Raw genomic sequence first — 16,321 nt, forward strand, 5'->3', positions numbered from 1 at the left:
AAGTAAAGTTATTTCTCACGAGTGTCGTCCCTGCGGAAGCGAGAATGGGTTGAAGATACCTCCTCAGTCATTCTTCGTGGGGGTAGTTGGCTGGATGAAGCGAGTTCAAACTTGACCTTTCGTTTCATTTTCCAGATGAAATAACAGGCAGATCAGATGCTGTGTGTCTTAGGGAACTGTATGTTCTTCTCCCTATCATTATCCTTTGTTTGGAGCAACAGTCTATGACTATGAATTTTGAGAAAGCCAACAGAACTCAACTCAATAAATAAAAGTAATAATGAGCATGCTATTGAACCACCATCATCCTTGAAAAAAGGGGTAATTATTTGTTGCAATGATTGTAATTAAATACCCTTAACAGGGCTCTGATATGGGCAAAAACGCGACAGGGATGATATTGTATGTATGAGAGATGATATGATGTCAGGGTTGTACATTTATTTAGATCCTCAGTGTGGAATAGATAACTAAAGCTATTAATTAATTAATTATTCAAGCATTGAGAGGGCATGTATATAAATATTTCTAGTTATATTATTTATTATTACCAGAGATAATTAGTAAAAAGCTCTGAATTAACTCTCCAGCAGCTTGAGTAATATGAATGACATCATCATCTCATTCTTCATTCTCTGCTAAAGTTCCCTTGGCTCTCTCCTTGCTTGACCCAACCAATGAAACTCTGGGCGATGTTTATTGTTTATTTTTTATTTTTTCTTCTTCTTTTTTCTTCTTTTTTTTAATACTTCCTTGAATCTAGAACATCCTCTTCTTCTTATCCCCCTCAATCCGAGGCCCACATCACATGCAGACTCACTCAGCCTGACTCTTCCTCTTCTTCTCCATCTTTTTTTTTTTTTTTTTTTCATTTTTTTATTATTATTATCTTGTCCCTTACTCTTAATTCTTTCTGCCTTGAGGAGCGTCCATCATCTGGCTGTATCACCGGCTCCAGCACGCGACACCAATTTTTTTTTTTTCTCTTTTTCTTTTCTTTTCTTTTTTTTTTTCCCTCCTCTTTGCCCTGTTATTTATTCCCGTTCTCCCGTCCCATTCTCGTTTTTGGCGCCAAACTCGAGAATTTTCTCCCTTTTCCCCGACGCGTCAACCTCCTCCTACTTCCTCCCTCATCTCATGTCTGATTAATCTTTTATCTTCTCGGCTTCTATCTTCTATAATCTCTCCAGACTGTCAGCTATCCCCATGTCGGATGCATTGTCGACATGGCGTTCAACTTCAACTGGTCGCCCCTCATGGCAGACGCCGGTTTCTACACCCGCGCCCAAGAGCTGCTGACTGCCGCCCTGAACAAATCCCCCAAACCACCCATTATCGTCGATGATATCGTCGTCACCGAGCTGAATTTGGGCTCCAACCCGCCCGAACTGGAAATCCTGGAAATTGGGGATCTGGCGGAGGATCGGTTCCGCGGCATCTTCAAGATGTCCTATGCTGGAGATGCGTTCTTAACCCTCAAGACCTGTGTCCAGGCAAACCCCTTGAATACGTATCTCCTTACTCGACACCCCTTTACCTCTCCGCAACCTCTTGCTGCTGCGTAAGTGGCCGACTATTTCTATTTTACTCTCTCTCTCTCTCTCTCTCTCTCTCTCTCTTTATATATATTGTTGCTATTTCTAGTGGGTGGAAAACTAAGAACATAAAAAATTTGCTAACAACTTTCCCCCTCTCCTACTACAGAACTGGTTTAACCATCCCCCTCCAAATTACACTCTCTGACATAAAACTCTCCGGCTTCGTCATCCTCGTCTTCTCAAAGCAAAAGGGCATTACCGTTGTCTTTCGGAACGATCCCCTCGAATCTCTAAAAGTCTCGTCGACTTTCGATTCGATCCCGTTCGTCCGCGATTATCTACAGAAAGAAATCGAAGGCCAGCTGCGAATCCTCTTCATGGACGAGTTGCCCGCAATCATACACAGGCTGTCTTTGCGGCTGTGGGGCACCGAATACAGCGAATTGGAGACCACCTCAGCTCAAGTCACGAATCCATCCCTTGATGGTCCCGGTCTGGATCCCCTGTTGAACCCCCCGCAGGACCCCGTCGACGCATCGGGGAACGTTCTGTCAATTTCGGAGATCGCATCCCTATCCCTCGACTCCGGCGTCGAGATGCATTCCCTTTTCTCCCGCAAGAATGTGCTCCGCCTAGCCGCGCTGACGGATTCCCAACGCACACTGTCTCTGTTCACGCCGTCTATCCGAGAAGTCGTGTTTAGAGCGTGGACGGGTTCAATGGAGCAGGCTGATGGACCCAGCGGCCTCGTCTCCCCCATGAGTCCCCCGCTCTCCAGAACCCATTCGCACATTGCAACATCTTCACTCTCACTCCAAGACGCTGCAAGCTTGGCGTCTTCGTCGCACAGTCGACCAACCCCCCCTTCGTCCGGGTTTAGTGGATACGGACTCAGCATGGGTGCCGGTCGGCATTCCAAAGCCCACGCGAGGAAACGAAAGAAGCGGGTCGTCGATCTTCGACGACGGCCCAAGAGCGCGGATGATATGGAAAGCGTCAGCGGTGAAAGCGCGTACACGGAGACTAGCACCACCACCAGTGCAGTCTCTGTATTCTCCGGCTCAACCATCCCAGAAGAGAATAACGATGACCCCGTTACCCCTCCAGTTTCACCACAGCGTACGATCAGGCGACCAACCCTACGCGACCGCATTGCCGCCCGTGACGACGCCGAGAGAAACTCTCGGAGAGGCATACCCGCGGAATTCGGACATGATTTGCCTACTGTCCGCACTTCGCCACCTATAGCCAATGATATGGCCAGGATAATAACATCAGCCTCGAACCTCCAGCGCCAACTCCAACAGCAACAACCTGCAGATTCGAAGCCGTTACCATCACTTCAAGAAACTGCCCCTATCCGAACACTCCGGCCTTCTCCATCTTCTACTCCACAATACCCAACTGAAAAACCCAACGCCTCTAATAACTACACATCTTCCTCCTCTCCCTCCGCGCGAGATCCACAGCAGCAGCAGCCGCAACAACTCTCCCGCCCATCTTCATCCTTCATCATGGAATCAGCCCAGAACGGCGGCATCCTGGAACAGGCATGGATGATGAAGATGGCCAGTGAAATCGCGCGCAGGATCCAGGATGAGAAGATGGGCGGCGAGGATCCTACCAACAGCAGCAGCCGTGGCGGCAGTGGTGGTGGGTTTTGGGAACGCCCGTCAATGCGCTCGCATACCCCGCCGCCTGCTTATCGGCATTGAGATTGAGGGTGACAATTCTCAGCACTTGGTGTTGGTTTATTATGATCATTATTTACAGTTCCTTTCCTTTGTTTTATTTTTTATTTTTTATTTATTTTTTATTTTTTTAACCCCCCTTCTCTAGGATTTGGCATGCATGGTGTTCCGGGAAGAGAGCATCGCATGTTTTGCCCCCCTTGCACATTTACAGACAGTCTGCACCTGCACATCTACTGTTCTCACCGGTGCAGATGAAAAATCCCGGATCCCCAGGGAAACCCTTTTACCTTCATGATTGCTATGATATTGTTTTTCATTGCTTGTCTATTCCTTTTTCTACCCCTCTCCTCACCCCTAAAACCTCCTCTTTTAAGCACCCCCGTTATTTCTGGGGAAGCATCGTTCCGGTTGTATTATATTGGCGCGTGGGCGACATTAGGACCCCTTGGATATACCCCTTTTCTATCGGTTTTTCTTTTGGTTTTCAAAATGTATTTGATGGTATTTTTTTTATTTTGTCCTTTCTACGGCTGGCTGGCGGCAGGGAACACAAAAAGCACAAAATGGAAAAAGGGCGGAACAAAAAGAATTACTGCGGCTGGCTGCTGGTATACTGGTATTTGATCGGTTTTATTTTTTATTTTTATTTTTCTTTATTCTGTTCCCCTTTCTTTTCGCGCGGGAAAGGCACTGTAATGTACTACATACATGCTCTCAACTCTGTCCTTTGTATAAATGGGGGTTTTGGTTTTGATGCGACTCAATTGGTACTAATTTGTATAGTTGGTGATATATTTTGTATTTATTTCTCTTGTTGATTTCGTGTCCTGGATTTGTTCAGCACTTTTTTTTTTTTTTTTTTTTTTTTTTTTTTTTTTTTTTTTTTTCCCAGTGGTATTTTATTTTCGGATGTTGTGCGGCGTTTTAAAGAATAATGCAATATGTCAGTCAGTAACAATTCAATGGAACTTACCTTTATACAATGTACATGTACAGTACAATGTTAATTCCCTCTTAATTCCCTCTTAATTCCCTCGCAAAAACCCTGTTCCCTCGACTCCTGGAGATATTCTGTTCCGTCAAACTAAATCCGGGGCCTAGCGTTGCGTTGAGTCGGCGCACTTATTAAATACACAAGCAGAGCTACCAGCTCCTTATTATTATTAGATAACTAGACCCTGGCTGTTTGTGCTGTAAATAGCTGAAATTTGCCCTCGAACCTCAACCACATTCCGTCTCGTGGCCTCACCTCACCAACATCAACCACCAGCCACCAGTTCTCCCACGGCACGGCACAACTCTAAGGTCGCCAATCGAGGTCGCATCGACAACAATGTCTGGCCTACTTCAGAACCTGTTAAAGGGCGATGTCAACGCTCCATCGTCAGCTCCCTCCAGCGGCGATGACGCAGGTATGCGGTCAATCTTTCCTCCCTCCCCTCCCTTTCCCTTCCCTTTCCCCACACAAAACCCAATTGCTCCAACAGAAAAGGCTAACTGACATTTCCCCTCTCTTCTAAACAATCTAGACTTCGCCGACTTCGCCGCAGGCATCCCTGAACCTCCTCCACCACAACCTGTCCTTACCGCCACCGGCGCCGCAGGGACCCTCCTACCAGCGACCCAGGAAGCCATTCCGGCCAGCGGCAACGCCCGACCATATACAGCATGGTACCGCGTCTGGGAGCGCCACTCGCGCCAGGACTTTATGCAAGAAGCCTTCGTGATCCCCTTCATCGCGGTCCTGCTCCTGCTGCATGTCTGGGGCATGGGCAAGAACCGGCGCAGAGCCAAGAAATGGGCGCAGGCTCACCTACCCATCCTACAGAGCGAGTTTGCCGTCGTCGGCTATGGCGGCGTGGGTGGTGCGCGCCGGGCGCCGTCGGCCGATGACGTGCAGGCGGAAGGGCTGGCGAAGGCGGCGGCGGCTGCGTCGGCGTCTTCGGGCGACGAGCTTGTGGTGCCCGCGTCGATGCTGAAGGAGATGTCGGGCACGGAGTTCGCGACGTACGCCACCGGCCGGCAGAATGTGGCGTTCATGGATGTCTCGATTAAATTGTTCCGGTGGTATAACCCGCTGTACATGCTTGGTGATTTTGCGGTGAGCATGTTTTTCGACTCGTGGCCTGTGCCGGTGGAGCGGGTGGAGTGCACGGCGTATTCGTTTGATGGGAAGGAAAAGGATCTTGTTCCCGCGCCGTCGGCGGTGGAGAAGGAGCTCATCGAGCAGCGGACGAAGGGGGCGGCGAATAACTCGAGTTACGATGGGTTTGTGTTTGCGGTTGTGCATAAGAACTGCATGCGCAAGCTACGTGAGGATCGATATGATATCTCCCTGACGTTTACGAGGGATAATCCGAAATTACCTCAGTGGGCGACCGTTATGAGTGAGAGTGCGGAGATTACAGAGACGATGCTTACGGCTGACCTCATCAAGGCGGTGGAAGAAGCTGGGGAGGATTTTGAGTACTTGATCATTACTGACCAGCCGCTGGATAAGCCTACGAAGTAAGATTTTACTTATATATACATATCTATATATAATGTATGAACAGGCCTTCCCCTCAGCAATTTACTAACAAGAAACAACCCCCAAAACAGACTTGACGAAACCACCCCCGGCAAACGCATAAACCTCTCCCTCCGCCTGCCCAAATCCGGCTCCTACGCCACCACGATGCCCGTCTTCACCTACTTCCTCCGCCTAACCGACCGCGTCGTCTCGGCCGCCCACTTCCGCGCCGAAGTCGTGCGCAAACTGCGCAACACGCGCGACGAGGAGACGCGCAAGCTGCGTCGCGCGTACGAGGAGGAGAAGAGCGAGGAGCGCAAGTTGCAGGCGGAGAAGGCGAAGAAGGAGGAGCGGGATCGGTTGTTGAGGGGGATGTCGGCGGAGGAGCAGAGGAAGTTTTTGGAGAAGGAGAGGGAGAGGGAGACGAAAAGGGGGATGAAGAAGGCGACGAGGAAGGGGTAGATGGTTTCTTTTTGCGCGTGTTTGAGTGGCGTGTGAGTGAGTGTGTGTGTGTGTGTAATGGGAGGGGAGTTTGGTGGGGAAGGGAGGTGACAGACAAGGTGAAAGGTTCAGTGTCGTTTATTTCCTTTTTTACCCGTGTGGGGGGTGGCTTGATACAAGGTGGTTGAGACGCGATTTGTGTGTGTGCGTGGAACAGGTCAAGCCGAGTTTTTCGCTTCCTTTTTGTATAAAAAGCAACATGAGTCCGTGGTGGGAAGGAATATCGGTGGTTTTATAGGAGGGGATAAATAATGCTCCTATTCGTTCGCCCTTTTGGGCCTACGTCGCCCGATGATGTTTGTGCTTTGTTACTGTTAAGTAAGGGCTTGTTTTACTACATAGCCACCTGTATCTACTAACTAGGTATTTTATTATTTTATTTTCGAGGGTCTGCTTATAACACTTGTTCCCGTACTTGTTTTCATGAAACCGGGTATGTATCCATGTTGCGTTAGGGCAAGAGAGACCTTTTTTTGATTTTGAATAAAAAGATTAAACCTCAAAAGGTTGTCATGTTTTTGACGGATTTCCTCCACAGGCTTCTAATTTTATTGAGTCAAATCGACAGCGGCGAGAATGCTACCTATGCAGAACCAACCATGTCAATTATCACATGCTATTGTACTATGCACGAAGCACTATCATAAGAATGCTACCAACGCATATGGAGATGGAGAAGTATGATATGGATTTGGGAGTGAGCCAATGGGCGGGTAGGCACCTGGAAGACACCGAGAACGATCATATAACTACTCTTCTATCTCCCTCTGTCGGATTTTTGAAAAGTATAGATTGGAAAACCATCCACGGGTAACTGGAAAAAGTGATTAAGCAGAGAATGGATACGATATCAGTTAATGAAACGTCGTGGAACACATGTGTGTTGTTGTGAGAGGACTTTTTTTTTGTTCCTTTTGCATATTTCTATATATACAAGTTTGCATATCATATCACACATAACACACCCTCTATCCTCTCGCCGCAGCAATTCCAGCTAAGATGTAACTTTTTCATAATCAAAAAGATTTATTTTTCTGCTTTGAGAGAAGGACGACCCTCTCTCACAGATCAAGGTAGTTTGCGCATTGGCTAGAATTTCAGCGAGCTTATCTCCTCGCCAACTCCTTTTGATACATTTAATACCAGGTTTTGTAACCCTGTTAATCCGATATAATTAGCATCATTCACCCTGCTATTTTGTGGGATATTTGGAAAAAGCGGGATTTTTTTAAGGGAAAGAAAGTAGAACTCACAAGAACGGTTCGGCACATGGCGTAGAAGGACGCTGTTGTAGACGCAAAGCAATCAAGTTGGTTAGCTAACTTGGATTGGGCTCGTTTGATATAGGACCCGGAGTCGGAAATTGGGGGAAAACATACCACCGAAGGAGCCAAAGAGGGAGATGTAGAATGGGTAGAGAAGGTACGGGCTGCGGTGGGACTGTGGTTTTGAGTAATAGTTAGATATCAGGTCGTCCCATATTCGGCTTTTCTTTAAGTTGTGTTGCGTAATTGTATCCGGATTTCTTTGGGGAGGAATTGGGGAAGCGGATTTAACGCACCTTGTTCCAGATGCGCTTGCCGTCATTTTTCTGGAAGAGGCGTTGGTAGTAGGGGACACGGTTCTCCCGGAAGATGAATCTAAATAGGCACAATTGCGAATGTTAGCACGTATCACCAAATATTTGCACACAAGTTCATAGTTCAACTGGCATCTGAATTGGTGCTGTCCTGTCATTCGGGAATTGGAATATGCTGCCAGGCTGCGATAGGGCAATTCGACAGGAAACCTACCCGGCCATTCTGGGGAAGGTTCGGGATACCATGGCTGCGAGGTTTGAGAGTGCTAAACTGGGGAGCAGAGTGAGGAACTGGGGGTCAATGGGGTGAAGTTGTTGTTTGATGTTGACGATGAGGTTCCGCTTCCTTGCCGAAGTTGTTTGAGGTCGGATCACCTCAGGTCACGTGGATTGGAAAACAGACTAGCCTCTTCCGGAAAGCTGCTTGGCATCATTTTTGACGGTTGATTCTAAGGCTTGGTTACCAGATGTCGCCTTTTACTTTGACTGAACTACACACCAGCAAGCAAGCAAAAAGACCCTACTGTCCTGACGTTGCCCTTTCACTCTTGCGACAGTTAAGTGCTATTGGGCGTGCGTAACCGTCCATTGCTGCTACGCTCTCTGCCGCGGCCCCAAATGCAACTGGCTGTCCGAAAGCGGCTGGGAACGCGCTCTACATTGTCCCTACTCAGCTCTTTGCTTGCTGCTTCAACTACGCTAGACCAATTGCATTTGAATGAGATATGCTTAAGATGCGCGATACATAGCTCTAGAGCCTATGGGAACAAACCTTATGTGACAAATCTACCCAAGCATAGCAAAATCACAGTCCTTAACGGAACCCGGCGACGAAGTCAAGATGCAAAGCTGTACGGCCGTAGTCGTCCCACCACAACTCACGCAAAGCCATACGGACATTCCCTTAGTTTCCAGCGATACCTCAATATAGATTCGGTCATGAAAGCCTCCTTGACAACCTCAGAGGAAGAGAAGACACCTGCCGCGACCTCCCGGCTCTCAAATTATTTGCACGACTCAGATACTTTTCGTTCCGGAGATTGGCGGTTGGATCCCGAAAGGATCAAGTTTGAATCGGACGTTGGCCACTCTAGAGATATTGGAACCAAATTGGTTGACAGTCCCCCCTTTGCCAATGATTTTACGCTCTGGAAGCACTTGCTCCTTTATCGCAAACGACACTATGGAGACGATGGCGTGGTAGATATCTGGAAGGGCTTAAGGGAAAGAGGACAACCAATCGACTTACCTGTGGAAGGAGAATATGCTTCGCTCTTCTGGAGAAACTTTATCATAGTTGGCTGGAAACGCAATGATTTTTTGACTGAAGTATACTCCTATGCCTGCGAACTTTATGAGCGATCTGGGAAGGCTTGGGATAGAGAGAAATTTTACAAGTCTGTTGTGCTCGGGTTATTCAAAGCGGGCAAATTTTCCAGGGGAGTCCAATGGCACGAGAAACTAAAAGACACTCACTTGTCAAACCCAAATGCTATGTTATTGCTACTATTTGAACCCGCGGTTTCAATCGATGGTGGTTTAAGAGCATTAAGGAAGGTATGCAGAACAGTTGATAATCACCAGATATACTGCCATACTGTGCCATTTCTCGTGAAGGCTGGAAGACTAGCCGATGCTCTTGCAATGCATAATTTCCTCATAGAACGGAACGATTTGCCCCAATCAGCACAAGATATCTCGCCTTTAATACAACATCTACGACATTTTGGCTCGAAGCCGGAAATAGAATTGTTCCTAGCCAATTTAAAGTTGAAAGGCCTGTTCCAAAACGATATATCAATAATAACTCTCAGCCCAACGAGCGGGAATCGAACGAGTATAAATGTCCCTCCGGAAGTTAAACAAAAAGAGACGAACGCTGTCAACGACAAGCTCGGTGCCCGCTTGTTCGCTACGAAGACGTTTACGTTTGATCTTATCCTTGCCGGCGTCAAGGCATTTGGCGCTACCGCTATCAGGCCGCAAACCCTGAGACAGATGGCTTTGAAGGCTGGAGGCGCGAAAAAACTACGTGAACAGATCGATATTTTGAAGAAAGAAGGGATTTCAATCGGAAACTCGGCGTTTTCGAGGGTTGTCCAGAAACTAGCCTTTGAAGGAAATGACTTCATATTGTATGAACTTTTGCAGAGCAATCTGCACCCGGATGTTCTGGAGGACCTGGAAACCGTGGAGTGGCTCTTTAATTCCTCTTCTGTCGCTGGTGAGATGGGACGGGCTCGTATGCTCTTCAAAGCCCTGTCCATCTTGTCTACTGAGGACCCTCTTCACTATAACATCCTCCTCCGTAATGCAGCACACATGAGGGATTGGCAAAAAATACCCCGCATGCTGGACCAAATGAGGCAACATGACATTTCCCCGGCATATTATTCTCTATATGTTATGGTCAAGAAGATACTGCCCCAACGGAGGCCGGGAACACAGGAACCTCGCAATCCGGAGAATTCTCGTGCAATCACGTTTTTGATTGGCACATTGCAAAATATGGTGAGCACTGGGATGGAGGTTCCACCACGTTGTTGGAGGGAAGTGTTGAAACGACTTGGCATGAGCGGTGACTGGCAAGAGTTTAGGAAATTGTGCCTCTGGCTAACACATTTTTACTCGCCAATCAATCCCAAGCGCTTTGCGTCAACTTTTGACGCTGACGCTGCCTCAGCTGATTGCCCTACCTCCAATGTGGACCATGGGAAGTTCCTGCCAGCTGCACATCCGAATGCTCCCTTCCGCCAGCTTTTTTCTGTGCACTTACAATATGCCATAATCGCGTGGGGTTTTAACCTTCCGCCCAACACCAGGGAAATATATTACAATCCGTTCAGCACGGAGCGCGAGAAAATCATACCCTGGATACGAGGGCACGTCCTCTTGCGTGAGCTGAAACTAAAGGGGGTGATCGTGCAAATGAACACGGTTCGCCGGGCAACTCGACATCGACTCGCTGTGCTATTTGGTGAGTACCGAGTTTCCAACCGCCCGAAAAACCGCATGTTGCGTTCTACGAATCCATGGACCCTTGAAGAGATATTGGAAGATATAAATAATGTGTGGGAATTGCCGTTGTTTGGGTACTTGGCGCAAGAGGATATGTATGACCTCGTGAACCCCAAAACTCGCACCCCAGGCCAAGAGAATGAGGAAGGCAGGTCGTCAGAGAGGTCGGATTATCCACGTGTATCGAGGCAAAGGACATATAGAGAAGAAAGAGTGAAGGCGGAAAAACAGCTTCACAATGATTATGGTGATTACTAGGGCTTTTACTGCCTCGAGTGTTGACATGGTTGGTTGTTTGGATTACCCAATGAATGTATTTATCTTTTTGCAAATACCTGAGGTAGCCAAGCATTCACAACTATTAATAAGCTTGTAGTGTATGTTTTCAATCACCTCTCTATGTCGAGTTTATTAAGCTTACATCTTTCTGGTTCCTTAGATTCCGACTACGCTGAAAACGCGCTGAATGCAGAAATATGTCTACCTCCCAGATGAAATACAACGGCGATTGTGGATCATGGGTGAAATGGAGATATTTCAGGACGCCGTGCTATGTGGGATTATGGAGTGTTTCCATCTACAAATTTACGTTGTCACGCATACTATATATAAATGTTTTATATCCCATGCCAAATGGGAGCGGACTCTGTCGCTTCCGCTGTCATCACTAAATGTGATATTATACATTGTCATTCTCCCTCCCGATGCGGAATTTACAGCCGCGCATATTATCATCCATGTATATACTCCTCCATCCCCAATTTACCACCAACGGTCTGTCCCACATTGCACTCGCCTCATTGTCTTCGTGGCCTCCCCAAACGACTCCACCGCCTCCATCACATCACGCCTTGCATCATCGACGATTTTCCACTGTTGTCTTCGAAACGCAATTCGAAATCGTATCGCCCCCACGGAATTCTTATGAAAACCACGCCGTCCTTGCCAGGTTCAAAGCAACATTAATGTGGTCCTTTCATCAGGACGCTTACCGTTTATAAACCATGTCCAAGGCACTCAAAATGAGTTGGGGATCGTTTCCCCCGAAGTTGGAAAAAATTACCAGCACAAACTTTGTCCGTTTGTCAAAATATTTTGTCAGGGACGTCGACCGGCAGTTATTCTTGTTGATTTCCTCGATCAGGGGCGTGCATTTGCTACAGTTGGTAAGCTCAATGGGTTTGCCGATCGCGAAGGGAGGAAACCTGCGCCACGGTCTAACTCAGAAGGACTCGAGATTTCGGGAAAACCATGCCCTACCCTAACATGTTACGGGACCTTTCGAATTTGTTGGAGACGGTGAAGTTAGGATCGTATCCGTCGCTTGATAATTTGATATGAGTCGGTGGTGGCCGGGGTTCGCTTGTTGGTGGCGGAATGGCAGTTGGATAGTGCTTTGGTCGCAAAATGAAGCATTTAGTTTGATAGCGACGGTGACGGTATAATGATTGTTCCTCTCTTTGTGTGAGTTCAATGGAGGATATTCGGTTTCACGGTCCTGATCGCCTAGATTATCGCGAAGATCCGGTCCACGCAACTTTAAAAAAGCTTATTGTGACTCCATGCACTGTGATCCCTTAGCGCTTCATTGTAGAAACAAGTGGCTATATCTTCACATAGCCGGTCATCGTTTGGGCGAATTAGACCCAGGGAAATCGTGTATATCTCCTGCATTTACAACGTTCAACAAGGGCCTACTGCGCCAATTCGCTCCCGGACACAACTCAACGGTTTCGTGTGATATTGTTCCCATGGATGACTTGCCCGCTGACGGTTCGAGTCTCCCCAGTTCCTTCTATGCGGCATACTCTAGGATGATAGCCGGAAATCCCCATTACAGCGTCAAGGCATGCATGCCAGCAAACCAAGGCAACTCGCCATGGGAAAATCCAATTCCGAACTCCGCATACCATATCAGAAGCCCTTTATCCGATTATGGCATCAATTTCCCCGGTTTTTCCGGCGGACCAACTGTTTTCAAGGTGGAAGCCGATAGTACCTCAGGGTATTCCGAATTGCCTTATTATATTAATAATAACACTGCTGGTGGTGACCTTTTGCCACGAGACCCTGACGAGTTTGCGATGAGCATTCACTAATCAGGGAGATATGCTAATAATTACGCGAGTCACCTAGTGAAATCCAGCCCAACCGCCGCTTGGACTCTGTTTCAATGTATGGAATCTGCTAACAGAATCATTACTAACAATTGTGATAGTCGGAAATCGAAACGCTGGTCTACTAACTTTACAACTACCCCTGCACGATAGCAAAGGAGTAGGATTTAAGGTCGATATGGAATACGACATTCCGAAGATCTCGATCGCAGAGTCAACCTAGGTCCCCTCTACACGGTCGCCAAGGCGCTCTTTGGCAACAGTTCCTTCATCGCCGCACGCTCACACTCCGCCCTTGGGATATACTGGCACTGATCGCTACGGCCCGTGCAGAGACCTAGCCCCCCTTGTCAACCTGATGAAAGAACGTCGTGAGAGTTATAGCTCCGATATACAGGAGGCTTGGTTGAATTGCCTCAGACGTCCAGATGATACGCAGGTAAGCTAGAAAGTACTCGATGAACTGGGAAGAGTTTCAAATGAGGCACACACTCACTGCCGCCGTTTTACCTGGCCTATAAAGGTTGGCTTGATCAGTGGCAACCGCAGTGACAGAAACTTTGAAATTCAGTCCGACGTGGGTAACGACGCACCAATGCCTGTGATCAGCAACGTGGATGTCATTGCCATTTCTGTGTTGCTGGGCATATTCCTGCTGAACCTTATCGCAGTGGCGGGGATATACTTATTCAGTTCCAACAGTACTCTAGATGCGTTCGTGATTCTCCGGTTAGGTGCCCAGTTGTCCACGGATGATACCACAGGCCCACTACCAGCTCTTTTAGCAAATTCTTGGGGAGTAACTGCCTTAGATCGGAAACATGGATGATTTGGGGATGTACAACCAGACAAAGATGTTGGCCGGGTAGAGCTGGGAGCGAATGCGAGATTGAGGAATGGTAGAGAATATCTAGCAAGATAGGTATTTGGGCTGGGAGGGCATTCTCTTTTCCCTGAAATTTCCCTTTGCCGTGAAAGCTATTGTCACGATAGCTACGTATAACAAGCAGGCGTCTTTCTTTGGGTTCTTTGCTATTTGATTTAATTTTTAATATATTCACACTATACCCACTGTTGATTATTCTAGAATGTTATTGAGTATGGATAGGCACATTTAACTTTTATTAAATAGGAGTACGATGCTATATAATAGATTTTTTTTGTTTTGTTTCTTCTTATAGGCCCCTCTTTCAATGATTCGATCCCTCCAGCTTCATGCATAATTAGTGATTCTCAGTCATGATAAAAATTTGAAAGAGCCGACCACTTTGCAACCGAGTCTGGGAAAACATCCTCGCCAGATGATGTCGGCAAATCTGACGAGCTCAATTATGAGAGCATACAGGCAATGGAAAGAACCCAACTTGTTTCCGACGAGGTCAAAATATATGTAGCACATATTCGTGATAGTAGCCTCAAAATTAAGATGACTTCCCCAGCAGCTTCTCGACAACGCCTACTTTGTCCTCCATACTTTGCACCTTATCGGTTCTTTTTTTTTTTTGGAATTTCCACCAGTTAGCTATTAGTTTGAGTTTTTCGATGCAACTTTTACATACATTTAACAGGAACAGAGGTGTATATAAAAATATAGGTAGGGTAGAAAAAGCAAAGTCCTCACCTTGACCCAACTCTGATATCCGTCTGGATACGCACAATACCCTGTTTATGGAGCATAGTATGCGCCTGACCGATCACGGCAAACACAGCGTCCCATGATCCTTCTGCTGGTTGTTAGCTTTTTATTTCCAGACGAAAAGAGAAACCATGAAGAAGACGCAATCAGATCCTCGAGGGTATTTACGCTCCAGGTTAACTGGCAAATGGTAATGGGGACTAGCTGTAGACAGGAAGGCCAAAGTAGTTGAACGTACCAAGGGTTGTTCCTGCTGAATGCATGACATATTTCACGCCGGATTTCTCAACCAGACGTTGGACGTCAGCGACCTGTTGAGATACTGACGCTGAAGATGTGCCAATCTGGTGAAGAAATTAGCAATGTACGCAAATGCGGCAGACAATATATATTTAAATATATACATAGAAAAGAAAAATCCCAGTGATACATCATTGATTTCTCATTCATTAATTGATTGGACTCTCTTGAAATCGGGGCAGGCAGAGAGGGTAAATTGATGTAGGAAATTGTGGTTTGCCAATGAAGTACACTTTTTTTTTTTTTTTTTTTTTTTTTTTTGCACAGATATACATGCCATAACATACCGGGATCAGGCAGAAATCCGCCGTACAATGGGACGGAGTGGTAATTGTACTAGATATGCTCTCCATGGCTGGGTGTGGGGTGGTGTGATTTTTGGAAGGGGATATGCCTGTAAAGAGACAGTGGTGGACATATATATTAAAGAATGATACTGGGAAACTGATGAGTTCAAGATCAATGACTGTCTCAGTGAGATGATATTGAATGTCTGAGATCTAACAACTAGTTAGTACATGTAACTATGTACAAGCTATTACCTCATTGTGTTATCATAGTCTGTTGTTGAATTTTCTCTCTTGGCAGAAACCACACCCAAGCATAAAAATAAATAAATATATTTATATATAGTTCTATATTTCAATATTGATATAAATGAAGAACATGCTTTCTTGTCATTTTTCAATAGACAATATTTTTCAAGGAGCACTCATCATCACTAACCTAACTCTACCTGCAGCTCCTGAGATAAATTATTCATAACCGTGAATAACCAACTATAACTGTAGGCTACTGGGGCAAAAGAGCTCAATCACCACCAGTGCACTGCTGGTAGAAGGGCCGATCAACTCCCGGGACTCTTAACAATAACTAACAACTAACTAATTAACTAACATAATTAAATCACTACAACACTTGTTTCCACCACTCAACACTCACTCACTTAAATTCTTCCTTTATTTATCCACCTTCAAACACTCACAATATGCATCATAAAGCAGTTATACAAGCAGTAATTTAATGATTTGAACCTGCAATTGGTTTCTAATTACACTGAAATCACTAAAAAATATGAAATTAGTTGATATACATTAACTATCATAGTGTTACAATGACATTCAAGTATTAAGAAAGAAAACAATATCTGTTTACTGTAAAAATGTTTCAGATTCAAAAGAAGAAAAACTTCTTTTTTAATATTAATTAACTTACTGACTGTAATTTCTCTTATACATCTCAAATTCTTCATTTGCAGAGTGAAGTGAAGCAAATATATAATGAAAACTCTAATTATTAAAAGTGAAGAATTTTCTTTTTAAGATTCTTAGTATGAATACAGCTCACTGATTAATATAGAATTAAGTGAAGTGTAATTTCATAATATTACACTATAACTTCTACACACTTATAATACATTTATCTT

General features: G+C 45.9%; 6 protein-coding genes across 6 annotated transcripts; 4 read left to right on the plus strand and 2 right to left on the minus strand.

Moving 5' to 3' along the window:
- Window positions 1–1,226: 1,226 nt before the first annotated feature.
- Window positions 1,227–3,253, plus strand: BDBG_06097 (mitochondrial distribution and morphology protein 34; the record flags this gene model as incomplete). Its single annotated transcript, XM_002622871.1, has 2 exons — window positions 1,227–1,561; window positions 1,705–3,253. 2 exons carry the CDS (start codon window positions 1,227–1,229, stop codon window positions 3,251–3,253), a joined length of 1,884 nt encoding a protein of 627 aa, XP_002622917.1.
- A 1,312-nt stretch (window positions 3,254–4,565) lies between these two features.
- BDBG_06098 (DUF1682 domain-containing protein) lies at window positions 4,566–6,206 on the plus strand (the record flags this gene model as incomplete). Its single annotated transcript, XM_002622872.1, has 3 exons — window positions 4,566–4,644; window positions 4,762–5,740; window positions 5,834–6,206. 3 exons carry the CDS (start codon window positions 4,566–4,568, stop codon window positions 6,204–6,206), a joined length of 1,431 nt encoding a protein of 476 aa, XP_002622918.1.
- Window positions 6,207–7,381: 1,175 nt separating this feature from the next.
- On the minus strand, window positions 7,382–8,070 carry BDBG_06099 (uncharacterized protein; the record flags this gene model as incomplete). The annotated part of the gene is made up of 5 exons (XM_002622873.2): window positions 7,382–7,402; window positions 7,499–7,530; window positions 7,625–7,685; window positions 7,807–7,885; window positions 8,039–8,070. 5 exons carry the CDS (start codon window positions 8,068–8,070, stop codon window positions 7,382–7,384), a joined length of 225 nt encoding a protein of 74 aa, XP_002622919.1.
- A 372-nt stretch (window positions 8,071–8,442) lies between these two features.
- On the plus strand, window positions 8,443–11,100 carry BDBG_06100 (uncharacterized protein; the record flags this gene model as incomplete). The annotated part of the gene is made up of 1 exon (XM_031722460.1): window positions 8,443–11,100. The coding sequence occupies one exon, from the start codon at window positions 8,443–8,445 to the stop codon at window positions 11,098–11,100; it is 2,658 nt and encodes an 885-aa protein (XP_031579686.1).
- Window positions 11,101–12,593: 1,493 nt separating this feature from the next.
- Window positions 12,594–13,788, plus strand: BDBG_06101 (uncharacterized protein; the record flags this gene model as incomplete). Its single annotated transcript, XM_002622875.2, has 5 exons — window positions 12,594–12,919; window positions 12,979–13,017; window positions 13,113–13,172; window positions 13,293–13,398; window positions 13,483–13,788. 5 exons carry the CDS (start codon window positions 12,594–12,596, stop codon window positions 13,786–13,788), a joined length of 837 nt encoding a protein of 278 aa, XP_002622921.2.
- Window positions 13,789–14,048: 260 nt separating this feature from the next.
- Window positions 14,049–15,420, minus strand: BDBG_06102 (uncharacterized protein). The gene is made up of 4 exons (XM_002622876.2): window positions 15,183–15,420; window positions 14,834–14,939; window positions 14,581–14,683; window positions 14,049–14,450 (listed from the first exon to the last, which is right to left on the minus strand). Exons 1-4 carry the CDS (start codon window positions 15,246–15,248, stop codon window positions 14,381–14,383), a joined length of 345 nt encoding a protein of 114 aa, XP_002622922.1. The 5' UTR covers window positions 15,249–15,420; the 3' UTR covers window positions 14,049–14,380.
- Between the last annotated feature and the right edge of the window lie 901 nt (window positions 15,421–16,321).

Source organism: Blastomyces gilchristii, assembly GCF_000003855.2.
Source record: "Blastomyces gilchristii SLH14081 genomic scaffold supercont1.15, whole genome shotgun sequence".
NCBI lineage: Eukaryota > Fungi > Ascomycota > Eurotiomycetes > Onygenales > Ajellomycetaceae > Blastomyces > Blastomyces gilchristii.

What these genes read in the sequence shown, in the direction of transcription:
- BDBG_06102 (XM_002622876.2), bottom strand. Translation starts at nt 15,248, where the DNA reads ATGGAGAGCATATCTAGTACAATTACCACTCCGTCCCATTGTACGGCG. An exon ending in CGGATTTCTGCCTGATCCCG is followed by an intron (nt 14,940 to 15,182) that starts GTATGTTATGGC and finishes TTTCTTCACCAG; the next exon opens with ATTGGCACATCTTCAGCGTC. An exon ending in GATATCAGAGTTGGGTCAAG is followed by an intron (nt 14,451 to 14,580) that starts GTGAGGACTTTG and finishes AAAAAAAAAAAG; the next exon opens with AACCGATAAGGTGCAAAGTA.